Raw genomic sequence first — 18,849 nt, forward strand, 5'->3', positions numbered from 1 at the left:
CAGCAATGCTTGCATTACTTGATGTGACTTACTGTTCATTCACTTTCTTTTATTGTTGGCACAAAATAAAAAAAACCTGTACAGCCTTCATTATCTTGCATTTCATATATTGACTCATGATTGTCTGTCACCGCTGAATGTCTGTTATGTTGATCTCTTGTACCTTATGTTGTGACCCTTTGGCTGTCTAATAAAGAGAATTATAAAAAAAAAAAAAAAAAAAAAAATCACATCTTCAACAGATTATTTTAATTTTCTGTATGAGATTCAGTCCAACCTCTTACTGATATGATTCACCTATCATATAACCTTTCACCCAGTCAGGCTCTTGGTGTCCTATTACACCTCTGTGTCCCTAACATGTCTCCACAGAGTTCCCTGCCACAGACATGTCACACACGTCCAGAACCACACCACAGACACTCCGGGACTTATAGGGGGACAGACCCACTGTAAAATCTGTCAAAGGTACACAGATCGGATTTGCCAGTTCACAACCCAGCGCCAGTAACACAATGTCTGTGAACACAAAATGCCCACTGACATTCAACGCTTTTATAATGTTAATCACACAATTACATAGCACCAAATTCACTGTGGCCCCCCCTGTTTTGCACCCTGATACTTGTTCAGCAGTGGAGGACCAGCCTTCTCTCTGCAGCCTGAGGAGAGAAAATGGCGCTGAGCAGTGTGCTGGCGGAGGAGGAAGCTCCACTCTTCCATGGTGTGTTTCTCCTCAGCTTTTATGAGGTAATTTTTTATACTGGCGGGGGTAGGACTGTGCCTCAGCAACTTATGCCCCTTATTTATGCCAGTTTCCATAGGTTTCATGCTGCCCAGGGCGCCCCCCCCACACCCTGTGTATGTATGGGCAACATGGCGCGCTGCGCTCCCGCCAGCCGCGCGGTACCTTTAGCCGTCACTTTCTTGATTGAAGATCTGTCTTCTAACACTCACCTGTCTTCTGACTTCTGGCTCTGTGAGGGGGGTGACGGCGTGCTGTGGGAGTGAGCATCTAGGCACAGCTAGCATTCAGTTCCCTTCAGGAGCTGATAGTGTCCTGTCAGCTAGAAGCAGAGCCATGAAACTCTTTAGGAAGTTGGTTCCTACTTCTGCCCCCTCAGTCCCACGAAGCAGGGAGTCTGATGCCAGCAGATCTCCCTGAAAATAAAAAACCTAACATAAGTCTTTTCAGAGAAACTCAGTAGAGCTCCTCAGAGTGCATCCAGTCGGCCTGGGCACATTTCTATAACGGAGGTCTGGAGGAGGGGCATAGAGGGAGGAGCCAGTTCACACCCAATAAAAAGTCTTTAGAGTGCCCATGTCTCCTGCGGATCCAGTCTATACCCCATGGTCTTGATGTCATCCCCAGCATCCTCTAGGACCTATGAGAAAAATCATTAAAGCATATTTTAAATTACCAGATGGTGTTGCACTAAGGGGGTAATTCAGACTGGACCGCTGCAGCAGCGATCACAGTCTGAATTTTTGTGGAGTGCGCTCGTGCAGCATGCGCACCCGGGAGCCCAGTGAGATGCTAAAAGCATCTCATGGCTGCGATCGCCTTTGCCTGATTGACAGGCAGAGGTGGTCGCGGGGCGGGAGGGGGTGTGCAAACGGCATTAGGACGCTGTTGTCGGGGTGCTGTCTGGACAACGCAGGTGTGTCCGGACCAACAGGGGGGGAGGGGGGCAGGCCGCTGTGGGTAGCTCTCTGCCAGAGTGCAGGAGCTGTGCAGGCAGTTACTCGCCAGGTGAGTAAGCATCGCCACCGTGCTGGGCGTCCCCCCGCATGTCTGAGAAAGTGACCGTAGATGTGTTAAATTTAGCACATCTACGATCAGATCTAAGTTAGGCCCAAAATCCTTCTTCTTTTGAGGTTTCATGCGCTGGAGTGGAGTGCTTTATACAAAAAAAAAAAAAGGATTCAAATTAACAGTTTTGGAGACTTCTTTAAATCAGGGAGTCTGGATTCTTATTCTTTAAGGTTGTCTTATTTTATGCTATACATGTTCTCTTTCTAGCACCACAGGTGATTTCACATTTTTCTTTTGTCAGGAGAGGCAGAAGATGCTTCACCGATAGTTGCAGAACCACAACTTATAAATAAAAGCCAAGGCCTGACTCTTTACTTGCCACTGAGTGTGGTGAATGGCACGCTGCCAATATTATGTTTTTCTGCACTAACCTTTCCTTTAATAGGTGTTTTTTTTCCTTTACTACTGTAAAATATTTGTTTGATTTCAGATGCCCTGACTTAAACCCTCTATGTCCTTGGGCATCGGCTTTAGTAGAGGACGCTGAAGGACTTGTATCATCATGACTGGTGGCAGCACTAGTTTTGCTTGCTGCTCCTGCTCTTCTCTCGACTGATCGAGAATCCCAGTTGATCAACATACTCAGGTTGTACAAAAACTACAGTTTAATAGTATTATTTATATACTTGAACCTCTTTTTGGATAATCATCACTCACTGCAGAGTCACAGAACGTGTATGTTATGTATTTTAACTTTTTTTTTTTTTTGATTAACACTGGAGCAGATAGACACTGGACAGGTGCGTCATCAGCACTGGAGCAGATGGACACAGCACAGCCCCTTGAACCAGCAGCGTACAGTGAAGCACACAGCAGCGTGCCTGAGAACAGTGAAATGGCGCTCAGTCATCGCCGTGGGTCCCTTATATAGAATCCAAAACCAGCGAGAATCCAATGCCGGGATGATGACATTTTGCCTCGATGTGGAATCCGAGTCTGGAGAGAAAACTTGCACAGCGGCTCGGATTGACTCTGTTCCCGGAAGTTCTGGCGGGTCCTGATTCCAAGGAATCCAAACAGCTCATCTCTGCATATAACCAAGTTAGTAATTTAAGCAGTTGTGAGTTTTATTTTTTATTGAACTTATTCCTTAGAAAATAAATCATTTAAATGAATAAAACTCTTCAATTAAGTGTTAAATATTAATATATATATATATGAAGACACAGCCAGCAATATCTGAAAACATACAGGTCAAACTTAGCTAAGCACCCTATATGTAGAGGTCTATTTACTAAGCTTTGGAGAGAGATAAAGTGGTCAGAGATAAAGTACCGACCAACCAGCTCCAGTCATTTTTCAAACACAGCCTGTAACATGACAGTTAGGAGCTCTTTGGCTGGTACTTTATCTCTGTCCACTTAGCCCTCTTAGTTTCTTTTCAGTTCTAATATGCAAAAAAAAATAAAAAATCACTATCACACAAATAGGCAGGGACCAGTAAAGCCACTTCTGGGGGGGGGGGGGGGGGTCACATATAGTCTGATTCTGTCCAGCAGAAAAACGGATACCTCGGAAGGGAAGTCTGAACGGATTCTTGTAGGGAAGTGTTTGCTAACCTATTATACAGGACTAAATACGGTTGTAGTATGAGTGGCCGGCGAGCGGGATCCCAGTGGCCAGCATACCGGCGTCGGGATCCCGGCAGCGGGACGAGCGCAAAGAAGCCCCTTGTGGGCACGGTGGAACGCTACACGCGCCACGCTATTTATTCTCCCTCCGTGGGGGTCGTGGACCCCCAAGAGGGAGAACAGTTGTCGGTATGCTGGGTGTCGGGATTCCGGCGCCGGTACACTGAGCGCCAGGATCCTAACAGGCGGCATACTGAATACCACCCACCAAAAACATGTGTCACCATGTACATGAGGATGGGACTCCATGACACTCTCTTTACACACAAATTATTATTGTGTTTCAACATTCTGTTAAGCATATCTCCAAACTGCTCCAGTTTTGATAGGACAGTCAGATTTGGGTAACCCTAGAGAGGAGGGGTTTTACTCAAAAGTATGCATTTCTGGGTGGGGTTTGGGTGTCTCAGGGGTGCCGTTTATTGTTTCTTTCTTTCACATGTCTAAATGTGAGAGGTGTTTTTAGTATCCAGTTTTCAATACATTCATTTATAATGCAGCTGAGTTCTGAAAGGGAAGATCATTACTAATTGCAAATTAAAAGCTGATCACTTTGATCCAGACAAGAACATGTGTTATCAAGATCCTGATGATGATGATGCTTAAAGAAACCCGGAACCTAGCTTCCCCGCAGTTCTTGAGATCCTTAGTTTTGACTCACGTCCTAGGCTCCATATTCTGCTGTAGGAGTCACTGTATACAGGGCCCAGTGCAAATATCAACAGCGATTAAAGCTGGCCTAGAAACCTTTAATCTAGAAAGTGCTGTACACAAATGCAAAGCTGTACAATTATACAGAAACCAAGATTATTGTAGTGCTGAACCATCTTAAAAATAGATGTCACTATTACTAGATTATCACGAGTACACCATGGGCACACAAGAAAAGCGGACCATCCAATAAATCTTTCTTTTTTTGGTAGTCACCATATACTTCTAAATCTATAAAAATTCTAAGCACTCCTACTTATCTACAAATACTAGGGCTGATGTACTAAGCCTGGAGAAGTGAGAAAGCAGTGATAAGTGGAAGATGAAAATGCACCAGCCAATCATTACGGATTTGAAAAATGACAGGTGCTGATTGGCTGGTGCGTTATCGCCTTGCACTTATCACTGCTTTCTCACTTCTCCAAGCTTAATACATCTGCCCCAATGGTCCTGTAAAAGTATAGATAATCAGGTATCACAGTACATGGGGAATGCTGTCATTTAAATATCTGCGGTCCCCTTCAAATTATTATTTCCGTAGACATGTTAAAGGTTGTGAGAAAAAGAAAACAATGCAATATAGGAGAAAACCGGGAGGAAACTGTAAGCAGCTAAAAATAAGCCAGTTACCGTATTTTATCTTATTTCTTCATGATCTGTTACAGTGTTTGGTGCGTCAATTTTCCACCGATTCAGGAATTTAACCAAATACTTAAACTTCTTTTCATCAATAAATTAGCAAATCAACATTAAAATTTACTATGTATCCTGAATATAAAGAGAAAATATGCATTTAAAAAAAACTACTATATTATATATAGGTCTGGACCATCAGTTCGTTTGAAGGAAAACTAATGTGTATATGGTCCATAAAATACAGTATTCTAACAATCTTTAAGAAAATGTTCAGATTTACAAGTAAATTTAAATATTACACAAATAATTTAATAGACTGGAAAGGCTGCAAGGGGAAACAGAAGGGCATACCGACATGCAGACAAGTAAATAAAAGTCATTTCCTATTGTACACTAGATATTTATACAACGGAGCTGGGAATTCTACATTTACATATGAAACAAGAGAATCGTTATCTGCTTAATCATCTGGAGTCTTTGTTTTATGTTTAAGCTGCGAGAGAAACTATTTCAGTCTCTGTTTCAGGAGTTCATCTATCTGAGTCTTGTACATGTTCTTCACATCCTCAAGGTCTAGACGCAGTTCCTCAGCCTCCTCCGCCTTCTCCCCATACATCTGCAGGATGGTGTTATATCTCTGGTCCAGGTCCTACAACATACATTATAGTATTATCAGATGCTGTCTATGGAAAGTACCAGATTACTTAGCACCTTTTTGTTACGCACCAGCACGATGTACCTGAAAGTGTGACGCTGATGAGGGACTCATTGGAGGTGGGAGTAACATATAAATTACATGGAGCTTTCTACAGCCTCTGCATGAGCCATAGAATAACGCCCCTTCGTCCGAATTACCAAGGAACTTGCCAGAAACCTTGCTTGGCTTTATGAAATGATACCAAATACATCTCATCTTGAGCGTCCTATAATAAAAGGCCTAACGCTGCTCCTCACCTTTACGAATGGAATATGCGCGCCAGCGGCCACTAGTTGGCGCCTGACTGAGCAATTCAAGTATTGCTCCGTTCGGCCCTGCACAGCCAGCAGCGCTAACATTACTGTTTTGTTGTTCCGTCATTTTGACGGACTGGTAACTAGTACAAAATATTCTTTAAGTGATTGTTTCAGCGTTACAAAAATCTTTGAAAAGTCCAGTGTTGGGCGTTGGCAGCTCCAGTGCTCCATGCGGCCAGCCCAGCCTTCACTTGTGGCTCCCATCTTCTTTGTGCCAGGTTTGCTATAGCTTGTAAGACAGATATATTACATATATAGTAGGTTTCGGTTTCAAATATTAAATGTAATTATTACATGTATTATTAAGGTTAAGAATAATATTGTGGCCCTATGATGGGCTGTAGGCCACTCAATGCCTCCACCTCACCCCTCAAGTGTACCAAGCTGTCCATCACTGGTTTAGCCCAATATTACTTTGTATATGAAAAAAATTACCTCCAGTCTGCGGGCCTTATACTGCCCAGAAAAGCATTTGGTCAGGCCCGGTGCCCTGCCAAGGCAGCCACAGAATGTACAAAGCAGTCTGCTGCGCATGGCATCATGGGAGATGTCATTTTCTCGCACTGTGCGCTGTATCCAAAGTTCCCCATCCCTTCTCTACAGGAACACTATGCTAGTAACTGAATCTTAGTAATTCAAATACTTAAAATGAATCTGATATACACAAGTGTTTTCCCAGTACGGACCTCCCTTATCTTGGGCTCAACTTGAGTCCATGGGGAGCCAATTTCCTTGGAAAGAGCAAAGAGAAGAGTGATGGGCCCTACACACTGGGCGATATTAGTGAAAGATATGAACGATCTTGTTCATTAATGAACAAGATACCGTTCATATCTTTCAGTGTGGAATCACCAGCGATGAACAATGTGCGGCCCCGCGCTCGTTCATCGCTGATGCCCCGTCGCTTGGGCATGCAGGCCAATATTGACGATCTCATCCATATTTGCCTGCACTGCTATGAAGCCAGGTGACAGGTGGAGTGAAGAAACTTCACTCCCCCCCCCGCCGACAGGTCGCCCGTCGGCCGCATTCGCCGTCGGGCAGCTCGGCGGCGGATCGCGCAGTGTGTAGGGCCCTTTAGCGCTGTAGTGAGTTTTTAAGCTATAATGATCTAGAAAACGTTATTCTAAATGCACTGACACTTACCTTCATCTGAGCCTGCAGTTTAGGAATCTCCTTCACCTTCTCCTCCAGTTCATCATTGAGATTATTTAATTTAATGACTTCTTCAGCAAGTATGGAGCGAGTTTTCTCCAAGTTCCCAATTTCCAGCTGTAAGGGTAAATATTTCAGTGGAACAATCTTAGCGCATTTGTACGAATATAAAAATCTTTTCAAACAAAGTCTTAAAGTAAATGGATTGTCTACTTTAAGTAACTCCTACTATCAACACTTGGGGGTGCCCATGAGAACCTCTTATTTCCCACCTGAAACCTAATCTGCAGCTCATGGCACTGGTGGACCCAATCTGTCAATAGAGAGTACAGAAGAGCTATGGGCACCTTGTAGTACTTTTGTTTTCCATGGGAAAGTACCTGGTGCAGCGTAATCTGGCTGCTGGATTCATGGGAAGGATTTGTGGCTCCATAATGCACCCGTGATACAGAAAATTCAAGCTGTAGTCATTGAAGCTTAGAAGTCTAGATTATAACTTGCAGTATTCTATTTTTTTGGCAACTGTATTAGGCATTCAGCCAATCTACAGGTTCCAGATGCCTCTGGCGTCAATCAATTGTGCTTTATAAGTATCTACTTCCAATCATGTGACTTTCATTACCTGTAGCTGAGCGATCTCCCCTTCTCGTAATTTTAGCTGCGATTGTAGGTTTTCCAGGACACTGGAGCCGGCTCCCATCCTCACCGCATCGTAGAGGTTGCTCCCACTGATTGACATGGTCATTGATCCATAAAGGTGATCATGAGACTCATCCTGTATTTATGTAGAAAGGAATATGGAAGTGAGCACAATCCATAGAACAAACATTATGCAAGGGAGTTCGCAGCTACAGATTTAAGAGAGCACCTTAACCCCTAGAACAAGGGTGGTGTAAGGGAGGTCGTGGTTACAGATTTAAGAGAACTCCTTAATCCGTAGAACAAGGAGGTGGTGCAAGGGAGGTCGGGGCTACAGATTTAAGAGAGAAACCACCTTTTTGGGTATGTGATGTTATATGGACACTTGAAGTGTCAGGTGAAAAAAGGATAAATACTACAGACCACAGTATGCCTTGTACTCAAACTGAATGACCTATAAAAGGATTTATCTTGCAAAAACAGGAACTATGGAATTTCTGCAGAAAACACGCCACAGTAAGCGGATTAGTGAATTACCTGCGAGAGGAGAGACGTCTGGAGACCAGTCAAATCTGCCCCGCTAATCGAACTGGATCGTGACAGTGTCGGGGTGGTGGCTCCAGTCTCCGGACAGGGAAATACGTAAGATTTCCGTTCCTGATTATAAAGAATATAAGCAGATGATGAACTGGCTATATACCGGACAAAATCTAGTTTTCTTTACAAAAAAATAACACTCCCATAACTGAGACACACATACACATATTACAAGGTAAAGCAAAGTACACTTTTCCTTATAACACCAAAACCACCCTTACTTGTTATTAGGTATATTTAATACCCAAATGTGCAAACAATTTATTATTTCCATTATAGGTCACCCTTGCCAATCAATCTGTTTTTTTCTGTTTTGTTAAGCGGCATTTTTCCTTGGTGGCAGCTAGCACTTCTATTAGTAACCGGCAATATGCAGATAAAATAGGATTTTAATACCTACCGGTAAATCCTTTACTCTTAGTCCGTCGAGGATGCTGGGGACTCCAAAAGGACCATGGGGTATAGACGGGATCCGCAGGAGACATGGGCACTTTAAGATTTAAATGGGTGTGAACTGGCTCCTCCCTCTATGCCCCTCCTCCAGACCTCAGTTATAGGAACTGTGCCCAGGGAGACGGACATTTCGAGAAAAGTATTTTGTTAACTAAGGGTGAGACACATACCAGCTCACACCACAACACACCGTACAACATGGCATTTAACTAACCATAGGAACTGTGCCCAGGGAGACGGACATTTCGAGAAAAGTATTTTGTTAACTAAGGGTGAGACACATACCAGCTCACACCACAACACACCGTACAACATGGCATTTAACTAACCAGTTAACAGCATGAACCAAAAAAATCAGCAACAGGCTGATTAAACCAAACACAACCTTTGTGTAACCAAAGCAATAACTAATAAGTATTGCAGATAGAGTCCGCACTGGGACGGGCGCCCAGCATCCTCTACGGACTAAGAGAAAAGGATTTACCGGTAGGTATTAAAATCCTATTTTCTCCTTCATCCTAGAGGATGCTGGGGACTCCAAAAGGACCATGGGGTCTATACCAAAGCTCCAGACCGGGCGGGAGAGTGCGGATGACTCTGCAGCACCGATTGAGCAAACATGAGGTCCTCATCAGCCAGGGTATCTAACTTGTAGAATTTTGCAAAAGTGTTTGAACCCGACCAAGTAGCTGCTCGGCAAAGTTGTAATGCCAAGACACCCCGGGCAGCCGCCCAAGACGAGCCCACCTTCCTAGTGGAATGGGCTTTCACCGGTTTCGGTAACGGCAAACCAGTCGTAGAATGAGCATGCTGAATCGTATTACAAATCCAGCGTTGGGGCTCCTGCTTAGAAGCAGGAGCCCCAATCTTGTTGGAAGCATACAGGACAAACAGCGCCTCAATTTTCCTGATACGAGCCGTTCTGGCTACATAAATTTTCAAAGCTCTGACCACATCGAGAGACTTTGAATCACCCAAGGCTTCAGAAGCCACAGGAACTACAATAGGTTGGTTCATGTGAAACAAAGAAACCACCTTTGGGAGGAATTGTTGACGAGTCCTCAATTCCGCTCTATCCACATGGAAAACCAAGTAGGGGCTTTTGTGAGACAAAGCCGCCAATTCCGACACCCACCTTGCGGACGCCAAGGCCAATAGCATGACCACTTTCCAAGTGAGAAATTTCAACTCAACCTTTTGTAAAGGTTCAAACCAATGTGACGTAAGGAACTGTAATACCACGTTAAGGTCCCATGGTGCCACTGGGGACACAAATGGAGGCTGGATGTGCAGCACGCCTTTCACGAAAGTCTGTACTTCTGGAAGTGAGGCCAATTCCCTTTGAAAGAAAATTGATAAGGCCGAAATCTGCACTTTAATAGATCCTAACTTTAGGCCCGCCTCCACTCCAGCTTGCAAAAAATGGAGAAACCGACCCAGGTGAAATTCTTCCGTAAGAGCCTTCTTGGATTCACACCAAGACACATATTTTCTCCAAATACGGTGGTAATGCTTCGCCGTTACCTCCTTTCTAGCTTTCAGTAAAGTGGGGATGACCTCTCCGGGAATACCCTTTCGAGCTAAGATTTGGCGTTCAACCGCCATGCCGTCAAACGCAACCGCTGTAAGTCCTGGAACACGCACGGCCCCTGCTGTAACAGATCCTCTCTTAGAGGAAGAGGCCAGGGATCTCCTATGAGCAATTCCTGAAGATCCGGATACCAGGCCCTCCGTGGCCAATCTGGAACAATGAGTATCGCCTGAACCCCTGTTCTTATGATCCTTATCACCTTTGGGATGAGTGGAAGTGGAGGGAACACATAGACCGACTGAAACACCCACGGTGTCACTAGTGTGTCCACTGCTATCGCTTGAGGGTCCCTTGACCTGGAACAATACGTCTGAAGCTTCTTGTTGAGGCGAGACGCCATCATGTCTATTTGAGGAAGTCCCCAACGTCACTTCTGCAAAGACCTCTTGATGAAGACCCCACTCTCCTGGATGGAAATCGTGTCTGCTGAGGAAGTCTGCTTCCCAGTTGTCCACGCCTGGAATGAAGACTGCTGACAGAGCGCTTGTATGTTTTTCCGCCCAGCGAAGACCCCTTGTGGCCTCCGCCATCGCCGCTCTGCTCCTTGTTCCGCCTTGGCGGTTTACGTGCAACACCGCTGTTATGTTGTCCGACAGAATTAGGACGGGTAGGCCGCGAAGCAGATGTTCCGCTTGTACAAGGCCGTTGTAAATGGCCCTTAATTCCAGAAAGTTTATATGCAGACAAGCTTCTTGGCTCGACCATTTTCCCTGGAAATTTTCCCCGTGTGACCGCTCCCCAACCTCGGAGACTCGCATCCGTTGTCACCAGGATCCAATCTTGGATCCCGAACCTGCAACCCTCTAGGAGGTGAGAACTTTGGAGCCACCACAGGAGAGAAATCCTGGCCCTTGGAGATAGGCATATCTTCCGGTGCATGTGTAGATGGGACCCGGACCACGTGTCCAACAGGTCCCACTGAAAAACTCTGGCATGAAACCTGCCAAACGGGATGGCCTCGTAAGCCGCCGCCACCATCTTCCCCAGAACTCGAGTGCATTGATGAATCGACACTCTTGCCGGTTTCAGAATTCCCTTGACCATGTTCTGGATTTCCAGAGCTTTTCCAATGGGAGAAAAATTCTCTGTAGTTCCGTGTCCAGAATCATGCCCAAGAACGACAGCCGTGTCGTCGGAATCAACTGTGACTTTGGCAAATTTAGGAGCCAGCCATGTTGTTGCCGAACTATCAGGGAGAGCACAACGTTTTTTAGTAACTGCTCCTTTGATCTCGCCTTTATCAGGAGATCGTCCAAGTACGGAATAATTGTGACCCCTTGCTTGCGCAGGAGCCCCATCATTTCCGCCATTACCTTGGTGAAAATCCTCGGGGCCGTGGAAAGACCAAACGGCAACGTCTGAAACTGGTAATGACAATCCTGAACAGCAAACCTCAGGTACGCCTGATGAGGAGGATATATGGGAACATGCAGGTAAGCATCCTTTATGTCGACTGACACCATAAAATTCCCCCCTTCCAGACTGGAGATCACGGCTCGGAGAGATTCCATCTTGAATTTGAATCTTTTTAAAAACAGATTGAGGGATTTTAAGTTCAGAATCGGTCTGACCGAGCCATCCGGCTTCGGGACCACGAACAAGCTTGAATAAAACCCTTCCCCCCGTTGTGACGGGGGTACCGCGACAACGACTTGCTGCTGACACAGCTTGTGTATTGCAGCACACACTACCTCCCTTTCCGGAAGAGAAGCTGGCAAGGCCGATTTGAAAAATCGGTGTGGGGGCACGTCTTGAAACTCCAGTTTGTATCCTTGGGTCACAATTTCCAGCACCCAAGGATCCAGACCCGAGTCAACCCAGACCTGACTGAAGAGTTGAAGATGCGTCCCCACCGGTGCGGACTCCCGCATGGGAGCCCCAGTGTCATGCGGTGGACTTAGCAGAAGCCGGGGAGGATTTCTGCTCCTGGGAGCTTGCCACAGCCGGCGATCTTTTTCCCCTTCCCTTGCCTCTAGCAGCAAGGAAAGAGGACCCTCGTCCTTTTATGAACTTATTAGACCGAAAGGACTGCATCTGATAGTGAGGCGTTTTCTTTTGCTGTGGAGGGACAAACGGCAGAAAAGAAGACTTACCCGCGGTAGCTGTAGAAACCAGGTCCGCGAGGCCCTCACCAAACAAAACTCCACCTTTATAGGGCAGAGCCTCCCATAGCCTTTTTAGAATCAGCATCACCATTCCATTGAGGAGTCTACAATGCCCTCCTAGCCAAGATTGCCATGGCATTGGCCCTTGATCCCAAGAGGCCAATATCTCTCGCAGCCTCCCTTAGATAGACTGCAGCATCCTTGATATGACCCAGCGTCAAAAGCACGCTATCCCTATCTAGGGTGTCTATGTCAGATGACAAGTTATCTGCCCATTTTACAATCGCGCTACTCACCCATGCCGATGCTACGGCCGGTCTAAGCAGCATGCCCATAGTGACATAAATAGATTTCAAGGTAGTTTCCTGTTTACGATCTGCAGGATCTTTAAGGGCTGCCGTGTCAGGGGACGGCAGCGCCACCTTCTTGGACAATCGCGCTAGAGCTTTGTCCACCGTGGGAGTTGACTCCCACCCTAACCTATCCTCCGAGGGAAACAGGTATGCCATAGAAATTCTCCTGGGAATCAGCCACTTTTTGTCAGGAACTCCCCAAACCTTTTCAAAAAGAGCGTTAAGTTCATGAGAGGGAGGAAACGTTACCTCAGGTTTCTTTCCTTTAAACATACAGACCCTTGTCTCAGGGACAGCGGGGTCCTCAGTGATATGTAACACGTCCTTTATCGCCACCATCATGTACTGAATGCTCTTAGCCAGTTTGGGATTCAACTTGGCATCATTATAGTCGACACTGGAGTCCGAGTCCGTGTCGGTATCTGTATCTGCTATCTGGGTAAACGTTCGTTTCTGTGATCCTGAAGTCTGAGTTTGTGACAAAACAACTCCCATGGATTGTCTCCACACTTGGTTCTGAGACTTAGATTTGTCTAATCTCTTATGCAACAAAGCCACACTTGCATTTAAAACATTCCACATATCTACCCAATCAGCAGTCGGCGGTGCCAATGGAGTCACTCCCACATTCTGTTCTGCCCCCGCACCAGCCTCCTCCTGGGAAGAGCATCCAGCCTCAGACATGTCGACACATGCGTACCGACACCCAGTATCACACTTTGCTATAGGGGACAGACCCACAGTAAGGCCCTTCAGAGAGACAGAAAGGGAGTTTGCCAGCTCACACCCAGCGCCTCACCCGGTCTGAAGGAATATACAAAACCCCAGACCTAGCAGCACTTTTATATGTAAATAAATACAACACCAAATGCTGTGCTCCCCCCCCCCCCCCCCCTGCACCCTGTTACTTGAGACAGAAGTGAAGGGCCAGGACCAGCGTCTCTGCAGTTTGCTGTGAAGACAAAATGGCGCTGACTAGAGCTGGAGGACGAAACCCCGCCCCCTACATGGCGCGCTTGTGTCACGCTTTTATTTATACTGGCTGGGGTCTGTATACAGTGCCTATGCACTGTATACTGTCGTGCCAGTCCCCAAACGAGGTTTAATTGCTGCCCAGGGTGCCCCCCCTGCGCCCTGCACCCATATAGTGCCGTTAGTGTGTGGGAGCAATGGTGCGCTGCGCGGTACCTCCGAAGATCAGAAGTCTTCTGCCGCCTCTGAAGTCTTCTTGCTTCTGCTACTCACCCGGCTTCTCTCTTCAGGCTCTGTGAGGGGGACGGCGGCGCGGCTTTGGGAACGAGCAGCTAGGCGCACCAAGTGATCGGACCCACTGGAGCTAATGGTGTCCAGTAGCCTAAGAAGCAGAGCCTTTGAACTCACAGAAGTAGGTCTGCTCCTCTCCCCTCAGTCCCACGAAGCAGGGAGCCTGTTGCCAGCAGTGCTCCCTGAAAATAATAAACCTAACAAAAGTCTTTTCTAGAGAAACTCTGTAGAGCTCCCCTAGTGTGTGTCCAGTCTCTCTGGGCACAGAATCTAACTGAGGTCTGGAGGAGGGGCATAGAGGGAGGAGCCAGTTCACACCCATTTAAAGTCTTAAAGTGCCCATGTCTCCTGCGGTTCCCGTCTATACCCCATGGTCCTTTTGGAGTCCCCAGCATCCTCTAGGACGAAAGAGAAAAGTTCTTTGTTTTCCATTAGTTCACACAGATCATAAAATGGCAACCATCCTTCATCTGCACAAAGTCTTTCCCTGTTTGTAGAAGAAATGTCACAGCAGTACTGAAGTGTATGTATTTGTAAGGCTGTGTGTACTTCAGCCTCTTCTTGGGGAAAGTCCCCTTTTAATATAACGTCTAGCTTTCCAGATCACTACCACTATTGCTATTTGCAGACTTCTGATACAAATGACTTATTACTGAAATAAGGAAAAGTACTTCTTGCTTAGCAGTTGACCTCAACCCACAATGTTGAACCTATTACATATGTTTAGTACATAGGTAAAAAGAGCGACATGGTAAAGGAAGTCACCTATCATTTCACCAGAACTCAGTGACATCGCTGAGGCATGAGGTATTTTCAGCCAGTTTAAGTACATATATTATACCAGTCATTTATACACACTGTAGGCCGCTATACTAATAACTCTGAACACAAAGCCTATGAAATCCTGAAGATCCAGTGACATGAATTAGGCTTCAGAGTGATACATACAAAGTACCTAGTATATTGAAGGGCTCCATAATTATTAATCTTGTATCAGCTGCCCACAAAATGGTTGTCCCCAGAATGTAGAGCACAACCAATTCACTTTAAAACAGTGATAAGCCACATTCGGCAATAAGATCTTATCACAGAAAAAAACAGAAAATGCAGGTGCACACTCTAAATACTAAACACTGCTGATAAAGATAATTATAATAAACTGCAATGTAATAGAGTACATTTGAGGTGGTTAGCAAAATATTGGCCCACCAACCATGACCAGGTGACCTCATCTGGTGGGAGCGCTAATACCAAAGAGTGTATACCTGCGTCGCCCAGTGCCTTCCCCAAATTGCGCCTGATACGTATGAGGTTGCCTATCCATTCCATAAAGCCTACAGTATGCAAATGATTTTACAGTGAGTACTGTATTCTCTGTGTTCTTAGAACTGCAATACCTTCTCTTTGGCTGCTTCTTGGGCCAGTAGGAGTTTCTTCCTCTCCTGTTCCACCCTCATCTTCTCCATCTCCAGCTGACTGTTGAGCAGAGCCTGGAAGTAAAATCCACATCATGCAGATTAACACAGACAAGAACACATACATGGGAGATAGACAAGGGTTCAGTATGTTTGACCGTCGGCTGTGATGCAGGCGGTCACAATACCGATGCCGGCATACAGATATCTGAAATCCCGACAGTGGCAAGGTAAGTATGTTACCCCCTTTCCCCTACCCCCTAACCCTCCCCTCCCCTCCCGCAGTCTAACCCTAACCTCCCCCCTTAGTGCCTAACACTAACCTCCCCCCTGTGGTGACTAACCCTATCCACAACCTGGTGGCGCCTAAACCTAACGCCCCCCGCCTCTAACACTAACCCACCCGCTATACGTGTGGTCGGGATGCCGGCTGTTGGGACTCCGGCGTCTGCCTCCTGACCCTGTCGGGATTCAAGCATTGGTATTCAGACTGCTGGGATCCCGACCGCCGGCATTTTAATCGCATCCCATAGACAAGAAGACGGGGAATTAGAATCTCACCTTTTCTTTTCTGGTTTCGTCAACCAGTTTCTGGTACTCCACCCTTAGATTTTCTAGCTCCACCTCGTTCCTGTTGAAGAAAGAGTTTCCCCTTAGTTTTACAGTGTCCAAAAAACATTGGTCTGCTCTCCCTAAACTAATAAACAACGCATAAGGATTATTCAAAATGTCCTCGAAATTTGGTCAAGGATGTTGCCTTAGAGAATCCAGTATCTTCCAAATGGTATGGACACCACGAGCAAAGCAAGTTGAGGCTTTATGATGATATTCATTAATGGAATACTAAGCCAAAGTATTTGAGACAGTATATACATGGCTGAGTCATGTGCTGGCTTGGTGGGTATATAAGGTGTGCGATAGGTCGTCTGCACACATATCACTTGAGGCTGTCAAGGGGAAAAGGGGCGATTTATCAAAATAGCAAAAAGGGATGATTATCGGCTTTCGGGCTAAGGGATGGCAGTGTTTCTGATACAGCGCAGTATGTGAACTGTTCGCTTGCTGCTGTGGTGACGGTGTATTGTAACTGGACAAATGGCACCATTGCGAAAAACCGACATGGAAACTGCGGAGCACCACGTGCCATTGATGTGCGAGGTGAACGTCGGCTACGAAGGTGCGTGAGGGCCGACCAACACGCTACAGTGGAGCAGCTCACCATCAAAATGAACCTGGAGGCTACCAGACGTGTGTCTAAAAGTACAGTTCAGCCCGTTTAGCCGTTATCGGTGCTCCATTACCTGGTGGTCATAAGAATGTGATTCGACCGTGTATAATACTCTTCATTTTTAATTGTGTTGAGAAACTGACTTGTGCAAAAGATCCTTTCTACCATCTTCAAATGACTCGCCACCGATCAGGGGAAGGGGTAAAATCCTTTTCCCCAATGAGCAGTGACTGACACAAACTGTTGATAATGAATAGGTTTAGAACATCCAAATCTAAACTACAAGTTGATTAACTAATAATTGGTGCAGCAATTAAAAGAGAATTTTTGTACTTGCTATAAAATTCATGTCTGTGCATTTAGCAGGTTATTATACTAAACTAACACTCTAACCCTCTATATGCTCTTACCTTCACCAGGAGCTCATTATAGTAACTAAAAAAAGTTTTAAATGGAGAAAACACCACGTGCAAAGTGAAGAATACAATGTCAACACAAGTGTGACACTGTAAATCACATGGGAGGGAAGGCGGGGGTCTCCCAGATGGATTACGAGAAATGGATTTTACGGTAATTACAAAAATCCTCTTTTCTCTAATGTTAATTCTGGGGGACACTATTACTCAGAATAAGAGGTGTTAGAAGGCTTCGGGCCAAGCCACGAGCAACACTTTACGCTCAAAACCAGTGTCTTTAGCAACAAAAGCGTAAAGTATTCAACTTTGTAAATGTATGTCCAGAAGACATGGGTCGCTACCTTGCACAGCTGCTCAACAGAGGCACCATGCCGCATTGCCTAGTGGCACTCACCAACTGAGTAGAGTGAGCCCAGATGTTCTACGGTAATGGCCATACGCCTGACTAGTCACTGTAGAAAGCCACAGATTTTTTTGTTGGCCAACCATGTTTCTAAACATTTTTCAGAAAAGGAAGCATCTTACAGTTAGTGCAAGTTCTGTCATAGTTTTAAAGTCTGTACAACATCCAGAAGATGAAAAGGATTTGTGGAACCGGAAGGACATTCCTGCTGAAGGCTGGCAAGACAAATTCCTTGTTTAAATGGAAACTTGACACCACCTTTGGTGGATAAGAAACAATTTAGATGAACAGTCCTGTCAGGATGAAAAACCAACAAAGGAGATTTGACAGAGCTGGTCTTGAAAACAGGGATATCAAGAAGAAAACCTTTCAGATAAGGAACTGCTTAATTTCCAAGCACAAATGATCCCTCTGAAAAAGGACTACCCGGCCAAAGAGAGGGGAACTCTAAGTGTAACTATCCTATTGAGCCTTGATAACAATTCATGCTCCATGTGTCCCCAAAACTCTGCCATCCATAGGAGAGATGTATAAAAGACTGTGTCTGTGCTTTCCTTATGCTGGTGCACTGAAAGTGCGGAAACAGCCCCGCTGTAGCAACGATTCCCAGGACACAATCTCCAGTGATCCTTTTTGGCAGAAAATGCTGGAAGGGATGCCACTACCCGGCACCAAGTTCCCGCTTGTTGACACAGAATTCCAGGAAGAATTTAAAAAAACAGCCTACTCCATAAACACTTAAAGTAGACAAAACAAAAACCTGAGCTCCTGGTGGTCTAAACCTATACATGCCTTTATGAACATGTACTTGGACAACCACCACTATACTTCACCAATTATTTCCCCAAGTCCTTAAAGACTTGCAGCAGAGGTCGGTTCCCCTAATGTTCCCCCTAGGATTGTGAGTGGGTAATGCGCATATATGCGGAGAGTCAAAGGCGCTCACGTGCACGAAAAGGAGATGCAGACAAGGAGAGGGCGCAGCCCTGCGGCCATCACTAAAGGGGGAGGTACGACCCCCTCGATGTCACTAATGGGGGAGTGCACCAGCCGTAGCGTCACTAATGGGGGCGTGCCCCGCACCTACGGAGGCACTGCATCTATTTACGCAGTGGCACCACGGCAGGCTATTTTAGCAGGGCGCGCTAAAGGGGCAGGGCGCAATTTGCCCTTTAAAAATCGGGCAGGGCGCGGCAGCCTGCTAAAACAGCCTAGCGTGAACACTACTTCCCTCCACCACACCATCCTTAAGTCATTGGCCCATCCAAACTTCCAGCTCTACAGACTGAATTCCGTGACCTGAAGTATAACGTACACTGGGGACAAGGCACCCCTATAATTATTTGGCACGCATTGGTCAGTGCTGCATGCGATGGTCAGCTACACATTTACACATAGGTACGCCTGTTACTTGAGAATATTG

General features: G+C 45.9%; 1 protein-coding gene across 1 annotated transcript in view; it reads right to left on the bottom strand.

Annotated features, from left to right (window-relative positions):
* Positions 1-4,738: 4,738 nt before the first annotated feature.
* TMF1 (TATA element modulatory factor 1) overlaps positions 4,739-18,849 on the bottom strand; it is a 79,208-nt gene continuing 65,097 nt past the window's right edge. Inside the window, exons 12-17 of the mRNA XM_063940939.1 lie at positions 15,941-16,010; positions 15,362-15,454; positions 8,140-8,259; positions 7,586-7,738; positions 6,955-7,080; positions 4,739-5,443 (exon numbers count right to left, since the gene is read on the bottom strand). Of these exons, the coding sequence (XP_063797009.1) occupies positions 5,300-5,443; positions 6,955-7,080; positions 7,586-7,738; positions 8,140-8,259; positions 15,362-15,454; positions 15,941-16,010 (706 nt within the window). The 3' untranslated portion in view covers positions 4,739-5,299. The remainder of the gene's footprint in view (positions 5,444-6,954; positions 7,081-7,585; positions 7,739-8,139; positions 8,260-15,361; positions 15,455-15,940; positions 16,011-18,849) is intronic.

Source organism: Pseudophryne corroboree, chromosome 9 (assembly GCF_028390025.1).
Source record: "Pseudophryne corroboree isolate aPseCor3 chromosome 9, aPseCor3.hap2, whole genome shotgun sequence".
Lineage (NCBI taxonomy): Eukaryota > Metazoa > Chordata > Amphibia > Anura > Myobatrachidae > Pseudophryne > Pseudophryne corroboree.